At 45.2% G+C, this 20918-nt stretch overlaps 1 protein-coding gene across 1 annotated transcript in view; it reads left to right on the top strand.

Annotated features, from left to right (window-relative positions):
- Window positions 1–20918, top strand: part of heg1 (heart development protein with EGF-like domains 1) — a 118472-nt gene that overhangs the window by 81228 nt on the left and 16326 nt on the right. Inside the window, exons 5-10 of the mRNA XM_078551304.1 lie at window positions 2623–2708; window positions 8468–8526; window positions 8656–8813; window positions 15287–15421; window positions 18505–18547; window positions 18646–18683. Coding sequence (XP_078407430.1) covers window positions 2623–2708; window positions 8468–8526; window positions 8656–8813; window positions 15287–15421; window positions 18505–18547; window positions 18646–18683 — 519 coding nt within the window. The remainder of the gene's footprint in view (window positions 1–2622; window positions 2709–8467; window positions 8527–8655; window positions 8814–15286; window positions 15422–18504; window positions 18548–18645; window positions 18684–20918) is intronic.

The following is a 20918-nucleotide window of genomic DNA, read 5'->3' as shown; positions in this document are numbered from 1 at the left end:
ATTACAAAATCAATCCTTGATTCCAACTTACCTGGACCAGATTCATTCTCAGCCCATTGAATTTGGCCCACCTGGAATTAATTATTTTTACTTTCGATTGCTCCTTTTCCTTTCCCATTGCAAATCTAAATCCTTATGATGCTATGATGTGCCTTTACTGACACTTGATTCACCTGACCCACCTCATTCCGCAGAACCAAATCCAGCAACGCCTCCTTCCTCATTGGCTCAGAAACATGCTGATCTAGAAAATTCTCCTGAACAAAATCTCCCCTCACCCCATTCTGCCTTTTACACTATTGATTCCCCAGTCTAAATTAGATAATTAAGGTTCTCCATTATCACTGCTCCATAGTTTTTTGCACCTCTCAGTAATTTCAGTGCAAAATTATTCCTCTATATCTTTCCCACTAGCTGCTGGTCTATAGAATATACCCAGTAATGTAATGGTACCTCTTTTTTTTGTTCTAACCCTTCTGCCTTTGACCCTTCCAGGACATCTTTTCTCTGCTTTTGCAGGCTCCACAAAACAAATCTGGGCTGCAGTAGCTCTAGCTGCCCCCCTTCAGTTTGGACCTTCTTCCATCAGGTCATCTGTTACTGCAGCACCTTTAGATGGTAGGCTGTCCCTGGGCGCCAGCAGAATGATACAGGAATTAGGCGGCCATTGGGCACACTTCATTTACTGACCACCCAAAGTCCACACCAGGGAAAATACTTACTCCAGTTAGTGACTCCAACAATGATTCATGCAGTACTTTACCCCCACTCCAATGTTATTCCTTGAACCAGTTCCCATTGATTTGTACTCTTCAGTCAGTTGCTTATCAAGTTTTTTCCTGCATTCCTCCTAGTAACCTTACACATGGAACTTTATCAAATGCCTTTGCATTGACCTGGCCTGACATTTCCTCAAAGAAATTAAGATTGATCAGACAGGATCCTCTCTTTCTAAAGCCACGTTGACCGCTGTTTATTAGGTTCTTATTGTATAGAATTTCTCTTGATAATCAGTTCCAGTAATGTACAAGAGGTTCTGCCACCCTAACATCTATTCTTCTTCTTGTTCCTTCCTGATTATTGTAAAGCATTCTGAAATATTTTCTCTGTGTGGTGGGTCCTCAGGAAACATAAATAGTTGTTGCTTTTTCACTGTAATATTTGATCATGGAGACATGTGAATAATATCCTTTAACTCTGTATTTAGTGTGGGTCAGTAGCACAATCTGCTGACATATTTAGGCATTGTGCCACCTAATGGTTGCATGTGGTTTTGAATCAACACTGGCAACTATAATGAGCATTGGGCTTCATGGACTGGTGCTAATAAGCAAAGTGTCAGCTGACATGGTTGGTTCTCATGTGCCACCTAATAGGCAGCTACAGAAAGTCATTAGTAGAGGAGCCCATGACCTGTTCAATTGTCTGCTGGCAGGGGGATGAGGAGAAAAATAAATGATAACAAAGTAAAGAAAGAAGAGAGAAGTTGCAATTATATATGGGGCAGAAATCTTCGCTTGGCATGTGGGCGCACGCTCGACATGCTCGAGCGTGAAATAGCGCGTGATGACGTTGGGCGAGTGTCCCAGCGTCATCATGCCCTTGTGCGATATTTTGGTCAGCGGGTGTGCGTGAGAGTCGGCAGCGCGTTTGCTGACAATTAAGAAGCCCATTAAGGCCATTAATGTTGCAATTACCGGGGATTTAATGTTGCCCGTCCAATGTTATGATTGGCAGGCGGGCAAATCGGCCAGGCGGCCTTTGCCTTTTTGAGGAAATCTCATCCAAGGATGGGATGAGGTTTCCGAGATTCATTTAAAAAAAAGATAAAAATGTTTGGACAGAATTTCCAGCGTCCATATGTTCAGGTGACTCATTCTGATATGTGCACATTCTTTTTTGGCATTTTGAAATCTTTACTTTTGGCTTTTGGATTCTTCAGCTCCCTGAGGCAGCTCTGTGCCTTCAGGGAGCTTTCATTCTGCGCTCCCCCACACCCACACTAACTTCAGCGCTTGCCCTCCTCTGACCCCCACCCCAGCAGCGCTGAGCATTTCAGCGCGTCTTTTGTGTTGGCTGGCCATTAATTGGCCAGCCAGTGTGAAATCGCGATTGGGGGCCGATCGCAGGTGGCAGCCCGTTTCCTGGCTGCTCCCGAGCCCACAGACCGTGCCCGCTCGCCGAACTCAAAATCCTACCCATGGGCTTTCACATCATCGGCATGGCGCAAAGTACTTCACAACTAATGTGTTTCTGAAAAGTAGTCAATGTTGTTCTGTAGGTGAATGCACCTACTTGTGCACATCAAGTTTGACAGACAGAAAATGGGATGAATGACCAGTTAACCTGTCTTTTTTGATGGTGTTGGCTGAGGAATAACTGCTGGCCAGGACACCAGGAGAACTCCCCTGCTCTTCTGTGAATAGTGAATAGATTTCTTTTTGGGTATCTGTACAGGCTAATGAGCCTTGATTTAACATCTGAAAGAAAGCACCTCTGACAGTGCAGCATCCCTTAGTGCTGCACTGAAGAGTTGAATGAAAAGTATCTGAATGATTGTTCTGCATTGCAGCTTTGCCACAGATAGTTGCTTAAATTTAATCCAGTTTTATTGCTCCATAGCACGGACTTTTGCAGGTGTTTTCTATAATGCCAACAAATCCCGGATTTCAGGAATGCAGGAGCTAGAGGAAGATATTTTAAAAATGGTAAGTTGACTTGGCAAACAGTAATTACATTAACAATTAATACCCTGCAATGTAGATTTGGAAAAAAAATACTATAGTTTTTTTTTTCTGTTTTGTGTCTGTTATTGATTAGCATTATTTATCTAGCTTACTTGCATACATTTCCATAATTTACTGTTCCCCAGTCACAGGCTTTTTAAGTTACCTTCTATCTTTATTTAAAACTTTGAAAAATATGAAGCATGGATTTGTAAATCACCCAAAAAAAAGTAGAGAGGGTATTTTTCCCCCGTTAAGCTGTATGTGATCAGTTTTTGTTGTACTTAGCATAACATTGCCTGCCTCGGTTTAGTAATGATCTCATTATGCAATAGCATCTGGGTCTATGTTGTATGTTTGTTGCCAGAAGCTTGGCAATGAATTGTCAGTTGGCACTCTCTCCCTCATGTCCTTACACCTTTCTCATGTTGTCTTTTCTCTCAGCCTTCTCCTGGAAGATCCTTTGTGCTGTAACTTTCCAACTCCAGTTTGTTTTTTTTTGCTTTTCTTGGTTCTTTTCAGACCTTCCAATCTAAGGAAACTGTTATGAGGCTGAAGATGTTGCCAAGTGCCAAAGGTGTGAGGCAATCAAGTTGGCTGAGGTAGCGAAGGCTGCCTCAGGCACAGCAAATTTTGTATAAAAGTGCTTAAAAGAATTAGTGATTGGGAGAGGAGCTAGCTGTGAAGTTTTCTTCAAGATTTAAATATCTGAAGCAATTTATTGGTGTGCTTTGCAACATTGATAACATTTTCATTCAACCTCCTGCATAATTGTTTTCAAAACAAAATAGTATATTTCAATGGTTTAATACAACACAGGCTAACCGATGTACTAACGTTTTATTAAATTTCAGTGTAGCTTAAACATGAGAGTGAAGGTCCCAACTCTGATGAAATATACATTTCTTTGGGGTAAGCAAAAATGTGGTTAGGCTTCCTCCATCTTATGTCAATTGATTCTGCAGCTGTTTTAGGATAGGAAATGGGGCCACTCAGCCTCCTTGGTAGGATTCCCTCAGGCCCAGAGCATGATCAACTGCACACATGGCCATCAAGGCCCTGGTGGAGCAGCCAGGGTAATTTATAAATACCAGGAGATTTCAATCCCTCAACATCCAGCTGGTGTGCAACCACCACAAGAGTTTAGCAGTTGTGTGCAAAGTTTCCAGGCAGTTGTCGTGACACCTTCATGCTGAGACAATTATAGGGCCGTAACTCCTCATGCCACCAGAGAAATGATGTGGATGGCTGCTAGGGGACAAGGGCTATCTGTTGATGAAATGTCTGTTGCAACTTGTGTTGCAGTGGAGGTACAGTAGCGCTAGAACTGCTGCCATCTCAGCACCAAGACCACCATTGAGCTGGCTAGCGGATTTCTGGAGATGTGGTCCTAACTGTGCCTTGACCAGTCGAGGGAGGGGGGATAGTGCAGCAGGGGAGCTCTCCAGTAGAATCCCTCAGGAGTTTCTTGCATGGTGTTAGTATGCTGCACTGCACACAACATGGCCCTTTGAAGAGGAATGGACTTTGAGGAGGAAGATGTAAAGTAGTGGTGCCCATCCTTGGAGGAGGAGGAGGAAGGTGTGGTGGAGCATGGTGATCCTGCGCTGCAAGACCATCTAGAGGTCTGGTTGAAGCATCAAACTATTGACCAGGATGGCAGGGAAGCTCAGGCTGAATTGATCTAGGCATACTTCTGAGAGTGGCACATCTTGGATTACATTTGACTCAATATTACACCTTTTCCACAGAAGTAGCCACATCTAATCTGCCTGCCATGCAGAGGCTGCTGCTGTTTCCCCACAATGCCTGCATCACCACCAATCACAGTATCGCCGATCATCCAACTTTGCATCGCACATACACTTCTTCATGCTGGTGCCTTAATGCCATCAAAACAGTGAAATTGCATAAATCAGGTTGTTACCATGAACCCTCATATTTAATCTGTGAACAGCTGCCATAGAAATTTCATGTTTTTTGGGTTGCTTCTTCTGTAGCTGAGGCAGGAGTGGAGGCAGGCTGCTCACTTCTGTCTGCATGCGGCCTAGATGCCCATGGTACTAGACCTTGGTGTTGAGGTGCCAGTGGGGATACTGCCATAGGTTGCCCCACCTGCAAGGTGAACCTTGATCAGTGCAACTGACTGGTCAGTGCTACAGAGTATGACATGCATTGTGTGCATGTCAGTATAATGTTCCCGCAGCCATTCAGCATGGTGCTGTGTATGGCTGTCTGTGAGGTCAGCTACTCTTTCAGTGGAGGAGCTCATACTGTTATATGCCTGAGACATTGTGGAGCATATCTCATGAATAGATTCCTCCATTCTCTGTCCTAATCTCCGTACTGCCACAGCATACTCTGGCATTTGGGCACATATCTCCTGCTGTTCCTCCAGAAAGACCCCCTTCTATGTGACCTCCAAGGCTCTGCATCTTTTCCCAGCTGAGCAGGGGTGGAACTGTCCTCCTTCCTCCAAGGGGTCAGCCCACAGTTGTCTTTACCTCTGTTAGCTCCTCTTGCTTACACATGAAGTGCTGGTCATCTTGTGCCATTGTTTCTAAACTCACAGGATGCCTTGCCAAGGTAAGTATTTCTGCACTGGTTGACTTACTGCTGAGCTGCCAACCTGGCAAATTTCAGGGCCTCCTCCTCCACAGACGTCAATATAGCGAGATGGGCTACTCACCACTGCTGCAACCCCTTTCTCACCTGTTGTGTTACCTTTATTCCTGCAAAGTGGAGAGTGAGGGAGTTAAGACCATGATTCCCTCAGTCACTGCTCACTGCAGCACACTCACATGTGATGTCCATGGCTCCAGTGTCATGTCCTCCTCAAAGTGTGCTTGTGAAGTAAGTATTGCTCACAGCTCAGGAGTGCATCGCATGGCCCCACTGGTCCTGAGCACATATGCATCCTCAGGCTGCGCGTAGGTGAGCTGGTGACACCTTAACTGGAGTCTGTCATCTGGGTGCACAATGCGCTCAACTTGCCAGACTTGAGAAGGCTGTTGCAGAACTTCCTGCACTGCATCCGTGTCCTGCTCATCACACTGCAGCTTCTCACTTCTTGTGCCACCTCCATCCATGCCTGACTTGTCTGGCTGGCTGGTCTCCTCCTGCCGCTCACCAGAAACAGGACGGTGCTCCAGGTTGCCACCGCCTCTAACACCCCCTCCAGGGAGGTGTCTGAAAATCACAGAGCATCGCTTCCACTGATGGATGCCAAGCTATTGTTTTGCTGTGTTTTAGCCTCTGCCATCATCCAGGATGCCGGCATCAACAATGATGACTGCTGGGTGCTCCTTAAATTGAGTCCAGCACATTTACATCTACTTCTACATCCCGCCTCCCCAAAGTGTCCATTATCCCTAATTGGACGGTGAATGAGCTACTGTGAGCACGATTCAAGTGAAGCACATCCTAATGGTACAGCTTCCTCTTTCCCCAGTGCAGTGACTGATGAATTGAAACCCTTTTCTCCCACGCCAAGGCCTGAATTTTACCTTTGGCGGGCACGCGCAATTGGCGAGCCCAAGAGCAGCCGGGAAATGGACTGCCGACCGCGATTGGCCCCCGGCCGCGATTTCCCGCTGGCTGGCCAATTAACAGACAGCTAGCATGAAAAGCATGCTGAAAAGCTCAGCACTGCTGGGCTAGGGGCTGGAAGAGGGCGGGCGATGACATTTTTGTGGGCGGGGGTGAGTGCTGCAAGAAAGCTCCCTAAGGCAGACAGCTGCCTCAGGGAGCTGCGGCCCTTCAAATGATGAAATAAAGGTTTAAAAAGCTGCAAAAGAATGTCAATGCCTCACTGTCAAGCACCTAAAGATATACTTCATAAAAATGCTGTCCACAGATATTCATTTTTATTTTATTTCATAACAGAGATTTCATCCTGCCCTTGGATGAGGTTTGATGAAAAATGCAAAGGCCGCCTTGCCTGTTCGCCCATCCGCCAACTGTAAGGTTGGACGGGCCATGAAAAATTGGAGACAATTGTGCCATTAATAGGCTTAATTGCCCTCTTAATTGTCGGCAGGTGTGCTTCCGACTTTAGCGCGCGCCCACCAAGCGAAATAGCGCACAAGTGCATGATGACATCGGGATGCTTGCCTGATGTCATCTCGTGCGATTTAACGGCCATTCGAGTCAGGCGCACGCCCGCCCCTGAGACATAAAATTCTGCCCCAATCTTTGAGCCACGCATTCAGCTCTCTGACCTTATTGATCCTATGCCAATTTGCTTGTGCCTCAGGTAGTAATCCTTATTTTGTGGCTCTTTGTGGTTCTGCTTTTTAAGTTAATCCCTAGCTGCTCATATTCTCTCACCATAGCCTCTTTCTTAGAACTAATTATGTTGTTGGTGCCTACGTGGACCATGGCAATGAGATCTCTCCTCTCCTATTCCAAAATCGTCAGTAGCCCTGAGGAGATATCCTTAACCCTGGCACCGGTGGGCAACACGGGCTTCGGGACTAACATTCTCAGCTGTAAAGAATAGTCCCTAACCCCTGAACTATACTGTCCCTTACCACTACTATGTTTCTTTTTACTCCCCCAGCTTAAGTGGTCCCCCTGTGGTTGGCTTGTGGTTGGTGCTGTGGTCGGTTTGCTCCCTGCTCTCATCCAAATAGGTTACAAGAACCTCAAACCTGTTGGACAAGAGTAAGGGCTGAGCCTCCTCCAGTGCTACCTTCTGGATCCCCATACCTGCCTCACTCATAGTCACACTCTCCTGCCCCCGACAGTGGACCAAACCTGAGGTACTTAACCCATGAGGTGTGATTATACCTCAAAACAAAGTATCCAGGTAACATTCTCTCTCCCTGATGCATCGCAGTGGCTGTAGCTTGGACTCCAGCTCATCAGATCTGAACCAAGGTCCTCAAGCTGCTGGCACCTCCGCAGGTGTGGTTGCTGTGGACTAAATAGATGTCCACCAGTTCCCACGTGCTACAGCTGCAACACATCACCAGCCCTGCCACCTTTATTGTGTTTTATTTAACTAATTAGGTTTTCAAGTTTTGAATATCACTCAATTGTCTACCCGTAGCTTTTAATCTCAGTAATAATTTTGTTTAATTTACTACATTTAGTTATATGCTTTAGGTCATCATTGTAACTTATCCCACAGTCCTAATTTAACTCCTATTTGTTTATATTTTTATACACATCAAGCAGAACCTCTTACCTCCACCACACCAATTCCTTTGCACTCTGCATTCAAAGTAGTTCGGCTGGATTCTAAAAAACAGGCCAGTGAGGAATATATTCTCCCACTGCAGTGACTCGAATTGATAAACTGAAATGGAAGTTTAATCTCTTGAAATTTTTGACTGCCTTGTGTTTTTCTGTGAAGATCCCTCTGTCATTACAGTAACTGGAGCTGAGATTTTGATTGATACTTCAGTCTTGTACATCGTTTCCTGTTTACACTGTCAATGACAACACGCCTGTTTAGTGGAAGAGGTGGGAAAAAGGGTGATCTAGAGGGATTACAGTAAACTTGGAGAAGTGGTTCAACATCAAATCATATGAAACTTGAGTCCAAGGATAACATTTTTCTGAATGGAGGCCAATTCATGTACTCTCTGTTTGGTTTTTGAAGCCAAGGAAAATGTAAGCTCATTTAGAGTCAAGATAGTCTCTTTGGGTTTGGTTTGAGAAGCTATTTGGTTTAAGAGGTTTTGTAAAACAAGTACAGCCTTTAGATATTACATATGTTGTTTTTTTTCCCACAGCTTAATGCTTCTCTCTTTCTTCTGAATGGCTACTACACATCTGTTGTTGCAGATTTAAGGTAAAGTGAAACAAAATATTCTATACCAAATATTGAGAGCCACAATATGATTTGATAATCACATAAGTATCTTATGGACTTCTAACTAAACTGGGTGACAATACTAACAATCTAACATGTCATTTACAGTGAGGCTGAAGGCAGTGTGTCTGTCTTGAACATGTTTATACTCTCATCCAATGTGACAACCCCTGAGGTATTGAGCAGCGTGCAAAATTTTATTACGATCTGCAGATCTAACACTGGAAGCTGCCAGTTTGTGCTAAATCATCAGCTATCATATAAAGGTAAAAACCAGCTTTTCATGCAGCCATTATTACTGTCAATGCAGTCAATCTTTTTTTACTTATCAGTTGTGATTGCTTAACTACAGACTGAATAATAAATTTATCTAATAGACTTTGACCACCTCCTATAAAAGCCAACCATAGTTAAATGCAGAGTAGCTGTTATATGCATACTTCTCTGTGTTGTATATTTAATATTTGACAGTAGCAAAATGATATTCCATTCTGGCTGCACTGACCCATTTAAAATCTTTCATTGAAACTTCAAGTGAAGTAGCACAGTAACAGTATGTTATGAGATTTCAGACCCCTGTATACGTACTTAAAAGGTTTTGACCGCTATGGCACATCAGTCTAATATACCTTAAATCTTTGTGCCTCCATGGCAGTAAAATAGATACTTCTGTTTCTCATGCCAGCCATCTCCAATGACACCACACATTCTATGCTAATTTTGTTCCAAAATATAAAGAGTTTGGTGTTGTTGGTCCATGCTGACTAACGTTAAATTGAGACTATCGAAGCATATTTTATGTAAAATGGATTAGATTTAAAAGCAAATCCCAGAATGAAAAGACAATCCACTCCACTCATTATCCTTGTTTGAGGAGTTTGCAGCACTTCCATCTCTTTATAGAATTATAGAACGATTATAGCACAGCAGGACGCCATTCACCCTCCCGTGTCCGTGCTGCCTCTCTGCAGGAGCAATTCACTTAGTCCCGCTGTCCCACGTTTTCTCTGTAGCCCTGCAAATTTTTTCCTCTTCAGTTGATCATCTAACTCCCTTTTGAAAGCCACAATTGAATCTGCCTCTACCACACTCTCAGACAATGCATCCCAGATCCTAACTACTTAACGCATTAAAAAAGTTTTCCTCATGTCACTGTTGTTTCTCCTACAAACCACCTTAAACCAATGTCCTCTGGTTCTTGACCCTTCTATCAATGGGAACAGTTTCTCTCTATTTACTCTGAAGACCCCTCATAATTCTGAACACCTCTTTCAAATCTCCTCTCAACTTTCTCTCCTCTAAGGAGAACAGACCCAGCTTCTCCAATCTATCCACGTATCATAGAATCATAGAATGGTTATAGCACAGAAGGAGGCCATTCAGCCTGTCAAGTCCATGCTTCCTCTCCGTAAGAACATTTTACCTATTGGGCCCTTTCACCATAACCCTGCAAACCTTTCCTCTTCAGGTATTTATCCAATTCCATTTGGAAAGCCTTACTTTTTCGACAGGGGGAATTTTTTGTACTCATCATGGTGATACTTACACATGCAATCAAACAAAGCACAATTGATTTATTCCAGCATCCATGATTATTTACATTTCCAGGTCATCAATAGAATGAATTAGGTTCAGGCCATGCGCTGACCAACCATACACTTTGAACTTAACCTCAGAAGTTTACTGCTTAGCTGCACCAGTGCGACATTTCTATTTCCTACACCAAGGGCAGAATTTCACGCTGATCGGGCAGGTGGGCGCCTGACCCGATCGGATGTGAAATTGTGCCAGAGGACGTCAGACGAGCATCCCGACGCTATCGCGAACTCATGCGATATTTTGGTCAGCGGGTGCGTGGTGGGCATTGATTGTGCCCACCATTAATTCAGAGGCCAGTTAAGGCAATTAACAAGGCAATCGACCAAGATTTCACGTTCTCCGCATGGGCAAAATGGGTAGGTGGGCAGCCGACAATTTGCAAAACCTCATCCAAAGGCAGGATAAAAAGCGCCAGCAGCATTGCCAGTGTGAGTAGTGAGGAGTTTTGGAGATAAGTTTGCTGCTGTTGCTTATTGGTATTTGACAGCTTCATCTCTGTTTGGGGCTTCATTCTTAGCATTTCTAGGCTTCATTTCAGAATTCAATGGTGTCTCCAAGACCCCGGAGGATTCAGACCATGTGGACCCTTCCAGGTATCAGACAGCCTCCCCTTACTGTGGTAATGGGGATTGTGGTCTCCACTGGTCACACCTCTTCTGAGGAGGAAGAGAGGGGCAGAAGTCGGAGGAGGCCAGGTGTCCCAATGCAGCATCCAGCAGAATGACCTGTGGGAGGAAAGGCGCAGGCACAAGGGGCACAGAGCCAGTAGGTAGTCCAAGCCATTAGGGGTGCAGAAGATGCCACTATCCTGCTGCCAGGGTTTACAGGCATGATGCAGCTACCTCAATATGTCCGAGGTGCAATGCCGAAGGAGGCTCTGCCTCTCAAGGGAGACACTGACCTCCATTTGCCAGCTGATTGGGCCTAAGATCAGCTCCGATTGTGTGGGTGGACACCCCATGCCAGTGGCTCTGAAGGTTACAGTGACCCTCAACTTCTATGCATCTGGCTCTTTCCAGGGGTCACTGGGGGATCTGTGTGGAGTCCCCCAATCAGCTGTCCACAGTTGCATCAAGTTGGTGACGGAAGCTCTGTTCAGGCTGGTATTGAGTTTCATTCATTTCCGTACGGACGAGGCCAGCCAGGCTGAGCGAGAAAAAGGCTATGAAGCAATTGCTGGCTTCCCCTGCATCCAGGGGGCCATCGACTGCACACATGTGGTCATCGAGGCGCCAGCAGGTCAGGCGGGTGCCTTTATCAACAGGGAGGGATTCCACTCCATGAACGTCCAGATAGTGTGTGATCACAGGGTGCAGATCCTGTGCAAGGTACCCAGGCAGTTCCGATGATGCTTACATCCTGAGACACTCCCAGGTGCCGAGACTCTTCAGTGCTCCAGCCCGACTAGATGGATGGCTGCTGGGTGGCAAGGGCTATCTGTTGGAAAGGTGGCTTATGAAACCTCTCTTCCACCCAAGAACAGAGGCAGAGCAGCAGTACAACAGGAGCAGTGCCTCCACAAGGGCGGTGATAGAGAGCACCATAGATCTTCTGAAGATGTGCTTCCAATGCCTGGACCGTTCAGGGGGTGCACTACAATACCCCCCAGAGTGGCTGCCACTGATCGTGGTTGCATGCTGCGCTCTCCACAATCTGGCACTGGCAAGGGGGGAACCCACTGGAGGAAGAGGATGTTGACACAGCTCCGCTGGCCACAGAGGATGAATCCAGTAGTGAGTTAGAAGAGGAGCATGGTGAGGAGAATGCTGAGGGTGTGGAGGCAGACCTCTGTAACCTCCAGGGAAGCAGGGACACCAGGGAAAACTTGACCCAATGCTCTTTCAGCTAGACTGCCAAATAACCGCTCCCACCTCATGCCAGGGCTGCCGCCTCCATCCAGGATGTCCGAAATGCCCCTGTCTTGTGAACCCAAAGTCCACTCAATCCTTGTGCAATAAAGTTTAGAGCCACTCACGTCCAGCATTACGTCCTGGCATAGCCTGCACCAAAAATAAAAGGTGAAGCATAATCAAGCCATCACAACAAAAGCAGATTTAATGCTATTGTCACATTCAAATCACATTGACATGACCATTACTGGTGTTGTCCATACCGGTAGACATATAAGCCAAACATAACTGAACAGAAAATCACCTGTGAACAGTCCCTCTTGTGCTCATGGTGCCTTAAACTTATGTTTGCGAGTGCTGTGTCTTGGTGCACACCCTCCTCACTGGCAACAGCATTGGAGACAACCTGCTGAATCTGGTGTCTTGTTGGCCTTGATGACCTTGGCGGTCGTCCTCTGGCCAGTGGAGCTTGTGCTGGCCCCGCCTGGGAGAGAGCGGCCAGTGCCACGGCTGGCATCTCCCCAGTCATCGCAGCCTCATAAGATGCCACGGTCACTGGCAGAGGGGCAGAGGAGCTGCTGCCGTCATCCGGAGCACCCTAAGAGGAGCCCGCAGAGACGACATGTGTGCGCCAATGTGAGGTTGCTCTGGACCTCCCATTGATGGGTGGGCATCTAGCTGAGATATTGGATGCCTCATCCATCTCCCACACTGGCACCGGCTACCTGAGATCATTGTCTTTGTGAGGGCTTACAGGTCCGAGCTCAACCCCAGGATCCCCTGATTCTGTCCCTGGAGCTGCTGTCCATGAGAGTCGCCGCCCTCTCGATGGAGGAGGCTGTGCGCTCAGCATGAGGATCAACACAGTGCTCATGCTCCGCATCTAGTCATCCATAACGGAGACCATGGCAAGTAGACCCTCATGGATCTCCACCAGATTGCTCTGCACATCTCACTGGGCATCCAGCATCTGCCACCTAATGAATGACGCCAGAGGCTCATCATCTGCCTTCAACTCAGCATCGCCCTGGTCCCCAGCAGTCCTCCGACTGCTGGCGCCTTGGGCACTCTCTACCTCCGCCTGCTCCACAAGCCAATGTGAAGTGCCCTCACCGCTCTGCTCCAACATTGTAGCCGAAGATCTAACGCCCACCGAGGTGCTGGTATTCGCACTGGTGCCTGGTTCAGAAAGCGGATAAGACGCAGGTGCAGCTGAAGCCCAGCGGTCCTCCGGCATCAGGAGTGGCTCTTCGGGGTCCAGAGAATGAGTGAATGCTGGTGAATTTAAGGAACAACAAGGACATGTCATCGGTTTAAGTCATCACACTGTCACTGTGCATGCCAGGCACCCTGGTGAGACAATGGAGATCTGCATCATGGTGACATCATCTTTCATTGATCAATGGAGACTTCAGGTTTGAAGCTCCCATCAATGAAGAGACTACTCTAGAATAGTTGCATAATCTGAAACTCTCACCTTTGTGCACTGCACTCTTACCTTTGTCTGCCACCCCCGCCTCTCCACGCCCGGTTGCACGGGGAGCGTGCCAGCTCTCCAGCTCAAGGGTGTCGTGTTAAAACCTGGTCAGCAGAAGCAGGTTGGACGGGTCTCCGGCTGTCCATGATCTCTCCAATTGGTTATGGCTTGTCTTCTCCTGAAAGGACAAAGGTGGGGTTGCCATTGCAGCCTGGCCAACCCCACCTGAGGAACACCTTGCAGGGTACATCCGATTTGTAGCACTTGAGCCACAAGGCACTTAGTCCAAGCAGCCAGGGCTCACCCCCTTGGCCAGCTCCAGCATCGTTGGCAGTTGGGACTCAGACTTTAACGCCCCTGAGCTCCACAGGGGGACAGCTAGCCCTTAACATTTCTGCACACTGATCCATGCCAACACAGTACCCACCCTTCCTGAGTGCAGCAGGTCATTGAACCTCTTGTGGCACTGTACCCATGTGCGCTGCACCACATCATGGCTGCTGATCTGCTCTGCCACCTCCTGCCATGCTTTCTTAGTGAGGTATGGTGGCCTCCTCCCCCCATCTCTGGGGACAAGGGTGTCCCTCCTGGGGCAGCCACCTCCTCCAGGAGCACGACAAGGCACTCATCTGAGAACCGGGGGGGTGCGAGTGCCCACCCGACCTGCCGCCCTTGATTCCACAACTTTACTGTTGAAGACACAGAAAATACGTTCGTTCGTAGCAGCCTTGAAGGGGCTGCCTGTAGCATTTTTAAACCGGCCGCCAGGTTGCCATTAGACCCGGCAGCCAACAGGCCCCCATCCTCTCCCACCCCTTCTTGACCACTGGGGAGCCACGTTTCACGCTGGGCAGGCCTTAATCGCGGCCTTGGGCCGATCGTGGGCAGCAGCCCGTTTCCCAGCCGATCCCGGGCCCGCTGATCACACCCACTCGCCCGGCGACCTGGAAACTCTGCCCCAGCAGTCCTTTTGGTTTCTTTAACTGTGATGTTGAGAACTTAGCGCCAAAAGATGGAAAATTATACCATACAGTATGAATGATGCCACTTATTAAATACACTTTGGACTGGCATCTGTGATTGTACATCACAGGCCCTCATCCAGGATATGCCTCACTGACAGGCTGAAAGGGTAAAAGTTTACCCAAACCTATTCCAAACTCAGTCTGATATCTCTGCCCTGTTTAATGTCCTCTGTTAAACAAAAGTAAATTCTCTTTCAAAGATACTAAGACAACAATGCTTCACCCCTCTCCCACAAATTACAATTTAGAATTCCTATCCATCAAGCCCCACAAGAAATAATGTTAACTCTCAGTGTAATGCACCATTTTCCATCTTTTTGATGTGTTCATAATTTACACAACGAAAAATGAAGAATATAACTATTCCACAAGTGGTAATAACTGAGGTATAGCCTTGGAGTACCCAGGAGCGTTATTCAAATCTGTTATTGTTGCAATGTAAGATGTCACCCTGTTTTTGAACCTCAAAGAATTAATATTGCATATATCTCTATTCGCTTCTAATCATTCATATGTGTACACTAAATAATAATTTTAATACTGTTAGCTATTACTATATTACATTAAATGTTATTTGCATTAAATAGCATTTTTGATATTAATGGATTGGTTGAATTTATGATGGTCCCAATATTCGAGCGGTGATTGATGGCTGGGATTTGGAATTAACAAATTTAATTCATTAAAATTGAAAAGTAGATTTTGGAGACTGCAGTTAACTATGAGTTAATAAATAAGTTATACCCTCTTAAATATTTTGCTAAATAAACACTTGTTTTCATTCACAGCTGAAAAGTTATGTAACTTGAAAGTGCCTGAATGTGACAATGCAACTGCTGAATGTAACGATTATAATGGGATTGCAGTCTGCCAGTGTAAAGATGGTTACTTCAAATACAATGCCATGGATCATTCATGTAGAGGTGCGTTGTGCTAACAATTGAACTATTTATAATCTACAACCATTTCCCCATGACCACAGTCAATGATGCCTTTTGGCCCATGGACAGGAGAGGTATCTTTATGGAATGAGAATAGGATTGCTGGCTTTACCTACTTCCTAAGATGTAATGCTGCTACAAAACTCTCCATCTAGCAGCTCTATGTATGAGTTTGGAAGAATTGTCCAGATCCAGACAGGCAAGTTGGAGTATTCGTTGAGGCTGGTATCCGTATACTGACTTAACTTTGGCCCAGAAGCAGTACAGTAAGGAAAATTTGTAATTTCTTTAAAATATCTGTGGAATCTGTAATTGCTTTTAAGAATGTTTGAGAAGGGTATTTAAGAGCATCAGTTGTAAAGGGATAAATTGTAATTTTCTTGAATAATAAGAAATACTGGTCTGTGTGACCTGGCAACTCTTGACCTGGAAGCAGTACCAAAAAAAAAGGAAGTTAAGATATGAAAGCTAAGTGGCTGGCAGAGACATAGGAGAGTTGAAGGCAGAAGGCAATCAGTTCACAGATGCAGACACAAAGAGAAAGCAGACAGAGATAAGAAGGGGAACACAGAATTCATGTGAGGTGAAGCCAGCAAAGCTCTCTACAAAAAGGTCAGTTTTCTGTTTGGCAGTAAGAAGAAAAATCGAATCCCAGAAGCTCTTGGGGAAGTGATGTATGAGCAAGCTAAAAGGGGCTGAATCCTAAAAGCTATGCGAAGAGCTCAGGTGTGTGAAAAAACTGAGAATTTGTGTCAGAGGACCAGATTGTGAACCAGATGTTGTTGATTAGTCAGCTGAAAAGGAACTCTGGAAAGCTACGCCATCGAGGTTCATGCGACCTGAGGGAAAGAGGGTTCCTTGTTGATGATAATCGCACCCATGAAAATTGCTGTAGGATAGAGCTCCTGACCTACCCTGCATGAATAAAGAACAGCATGTTGTGGAACACTGTAGCTATATAGTGTCTGTGGGGAGTGATGCGAATGTTTGTGGTTGTGTAAGACGTAACTTTGTTGTATCAACCATTTAAAATGAAATTTACTTTATATCTGAAGTATCATTTGTCTGTTCATTCACATTTAATTTGCATTGGTTCTGATTTGTGTTAAAGTAAAAGTGACAAAAAGTGATTTCTTGGTGGTAATTTCTTCATTTGGGGGTTGTTCGGTAAATTTTGGTTTACAGTTCCCCCACGGGATCATAATACAGTTCACAAATAGAGCTGATGGATTGCACTTGGGCTTATGTTTTCTGGTGAGTGGTGATGGAATCAAAAATTGAGAACAATAGTATTAGAGTTGTGCCCTCATGGGGAAAGGGAGGAAGTCAAAGGCCATCCCCTATAGCGCCTAGCAGCTGGTTCAAAAGCTAAAAAGTCCTAAAGGCTGGCTTCCTGCCCCATTCCTTTGGTAACCAGTGAGAAAGGGCTGTAAAGGTGAAGGAAAATATATTCAGTAATGTAGAAAGCATTAAATATATAAACGGAACAAACAGGAGCTCTGATGTTTTGAGATCGCAGGTGAATTAATAATCAATTTCTAATTGATCCTATTGCAACTGCCAAAGAGGTAAAATTGATTAGTGAGTCATAAAGAACAAAGAACAAAGAAAAGTACAGCACAGGAACAGGCCCTTCGGCCCTCCAAGCCTGCGCCGATCATATTGCCCGTCAAACTAAAATATTTTGCACTTCCGGGGTCCATATCCTTCTATTCCCATCCTATTCATGTATTTGTCAAGCTGCCTCTTAAACACCACTATCGTATTTGCTTCTACCACCTCCTCTGGCAGCGATTTCCAGACACTCACTACCCTCTGCATAAAAAACTTGTCCCGCACATCTCCTCTAAAGTTTTCTCCTCTCACCTTAAATCTATGTCTCCTAGTAATTGACTCTTCCATCCTGAGAAAAAGCTTCTGACTATCTACTCTGACCATGCCACTTATAATTTTGTAAACTTTTATCAAGTCGCCCCTCAATCTCTGTCGCTCTAGTGAGAACAATCCGAGTTTCTCCAACCTCTCCTCATAGCTAATAACCTCCAGACCAGGCAGCATCCTGGTAAACCTCCTCTGCATCGTCTCCAACGCCTCCATATCCTTCTGGTAATATGGCGACCAGAATTGCACACAATATTCCGAGTGTGGCCTAACCAAGGTTCTATACAGCTGCAGCATGACTTCCCAGCTTTTATACTCAATACCCCTGCCAATGAAGGCAAGCATGCCATGTGCCTTCCTGACTACCTTATCCACCTGCGTTGCCACTTTCAGTGACCTGTGGACCTGTACATCCAAATCCCTCTGCCCATCGATGCACTTAAGGGTTCTGCCATTTACTGTATAATTCCTACCTGTATTAGACCTTCCAAAATGCATTACCTCGCATTTGTCCGGATTAAACTCCCATCTGCCATTTCTCCGCCCAAGTCTCCAACCGATCTATATTCCGTTGTATCCTTTGACAATCCTCTTCATTATCTGCAACTCCTTCAACCTTAGTGTCGTCTGCAAACTTACTAATTAGCCCAGTTACATTTTCTTCCAAATCATTTACGTATACTACAAACAGCAAAGGTCCCAGCACTGATCCCTGTGGAACACCACTAGCCACAGCTCTCCATTCAGAAAAGCATGCTCCACTACTACCCTCTGTCTTCTATGACCAAGCCAATTTTGTATCCATCTTGCCAGCTCACCTCTGATCCCATGCGACTTTACCTTCTGTACCAGTCTGCCATGAGGGACCTTGTCAAAGGCCTTACTGAAATTCATGTAGATAACATCCACTGCCCTTCCATCGTTGATCATCTTTGTCACTTCCTCTGCCGTTTCACCAATTTTCTCAAACCCCAGTAGTACTGCTTGCTTTTGGTGACCAATTGTGAGAAAGAGAAGTATATTAGAACCCTAGTTACCATGCATTTTTACAATTGTTTCTGGGAAGAAAATGGCATCGCTTTGAGTCTTTTACAAAATGATTTTACAGAATGACAACACATAGAAATTGTTTTAATGTTTTGGTAGTAGCTTATAGTAATTTCTTTGCTTTCATCTTGCTGCAGCATGTGACGATGGTTACAAGTTAGAGAATGGAACCTGTGCACCGTAAGTAGACTGTAAAATAATTCTTACCTTGATCGCAAATGTAAGAAATCATTAACATGTGAAAAAACTTATTGATTTCTCTTTGTTTTATTTAACAGTTGTATGTTTGGATTTGGTGGATTCAACTGCAAAAATCGTAAGTTTACAGTTTTACTTTATGTTTTATACAATGTGAAATCAAATATTCAGTAAATTTGAATATTTTGGTTTACAGTTCCCCTCACTGGATCATAATACAGTTCACAAATAGAACTAATGGATTGCACTTGGGCTTATGTTTTCTGGTGAGTGGTGATGGAATCAAAAATTGAGAACAATAGCATGTGTGCCTTAGCCAGCTCATTCATAATATATGAACGCACATAATGAGGAGCCATGGGACACAACTTAGTTATATGAATTGTCAATGCTAATGTGATACTCTCAAAAGATAACGTGTTGAGCATTCTGGTTGACACCATAAATGAGATATGGATTGACTTCCATAGCTCTTCATTGGAATCTTGGGCAAGATTCTTTTCTTTTATGGAATGTGAGCATTGCTGGCAAAGCCAGCATTTGTTACTCATCTCTAACTGCCCTTGAGAAGGCACTGGTGAGCCACATTCTCAAACCACTGCAATCCATCTGGTGTAGGTGCACCATTCCGCTATTAGGGATATGTCCCAGGATTGTGACCCAGTTACAGTGAAGGAATGGTGATATTGTTCCAGTAGGATGGTGTGTGACTTTGAGGAGAACTTGCAGGCAATGATGTTCCCATGCACCTGTTGCACTTGTCCTTCTAGGTGATAGTGTCAGGAAGATATAATCATTTTCATATAATAAGTACAAATAATACGTACAAATTGCAAATTTGTGTTGCAAATAGTTGTGGCAGCTGTTTGAAGTTTCCCCCTGGGATTTGGGCAGCTTGGCATTTACCATCTACCTGCCTTAATAGCAGAGGTCGCAAGATTGGAAGGTGCTATTGACAGAGCCTGGGCGAGTTGCTGCCTTTCATCTTGTAGATGGTACACACTGATGCCTCTGAATGTTTAAGGTGGTGGATGGGGTGCTGATCAAGTGGGCTGCTTTGTCCTGGATGGTATCAGGCTTCTTGAGTTTTATTGGAGCTGTTAGTACTGAACACTGTGCAATAATGAACTAACATCCCCACTTCTAACCTTTGGCACATTTGCGCCACACAAGTGCCAGGCAATGACCATCTCCAACAAGAGAGAATCTAACCACCACTCCTTGATGTTCAGTGGCATTACCATCGTTGAATCCCTCACTATCAACATCCTGGGGATTACCATTGACCAGAAACTGAACTGGACTAGCCATATAAATACTGTGGCTACAAGAACAGGTCAGTGGCTAGGGATCCTGCAGCGAGTAACTCACCACCTGACTCCCCAAAGCCTGTCCACTATCTACATGGCACAAGTCAGGATTGTGATGGAATACTCTCCACTTGCCTGGATGAGTGCAACTTCAACAACAGTCAAGAAGCCCAACACCATCCAGGTCAAATCAGTCCACTTGATTGGCACCACATCCACGAATATTGACTCCCTGCACCACCAACACACAGTGGTAGCAGCGTGTACCATCTATAAGATGCACTGCAGGAACTCACCAAGTCTCTTTAGGCAGCACCTTCCAAACCCATGGTGCTGCCATCTAGAAGGACAAGGGCAGCAGATAGATGGGAACACCACCACCTGGAAGTTCCTCATATAAGCCACTCACCATCCTGACTTGGAAATATATCGCCATTCCTTCAGTGTCACTGGGTCAAAATCCTGGAACCCCCTTCCTAACAGCACTGTGGATGTACCTACACCACAGGGACTACAGTGGTTCAGGAAGGCAGCTCACCACCACCTTCTCAAGGGTAATTATGGAGGGGCAATAAATGCTGGCCTAGCCAGCGATGCCCATATCCCATAGGTTAAAAAAAAACACACTTTGAAAGGTTGGTCAGACACTCAGATAATGCCCGAGGTGGATTTGGATGTTCCAGTGGTGTGAAAGGGTTGCTGATAGTTGTACAGGTCCCATCTTTCCTTGTGGTATCCAGAAGAGTACCGCCCCACAAAAAAAGGTTTTATACTTATCTTTTGGGGCCTCCACTAGGTGTCTGTAGTTTTCACTGGTTGTAGAGAGCACAGCTCTGGTGGGGTCCCTGATGTGTTATGACACAGCAGTTGGTAAAGTTGAGTTATTTAAAATCCCAGAGGGAAACTTTAAACAATTATCATAACCCATATTTTTAAGTGGTACGTTTGAGATGCAGCCCTAAATTCAGGAATCAGACCACCAATTCTCAAGAGGTTTTTATATTAAACCAAATGAAACATTTTATTAAGTTACAACACATTAA

Source organism: Cetorhinus maximus, chromosome 11, assembly GCF_964194155.1.
Source record: "Cetorhinus maximus chromosome 11, sCetMax3.hap1.1, whole genome shotgun sequence".
Taxonomy (NCBI): Eukaryota; Metazoa; Chordata; class Chondrichthyes; order Lamniformes; family Cetorhinidae; genus Cetorhinus; species Cetorhinus maximus.
This window is presented reverse-complemented; position numbering and strand designations above follow the sequence as displayed.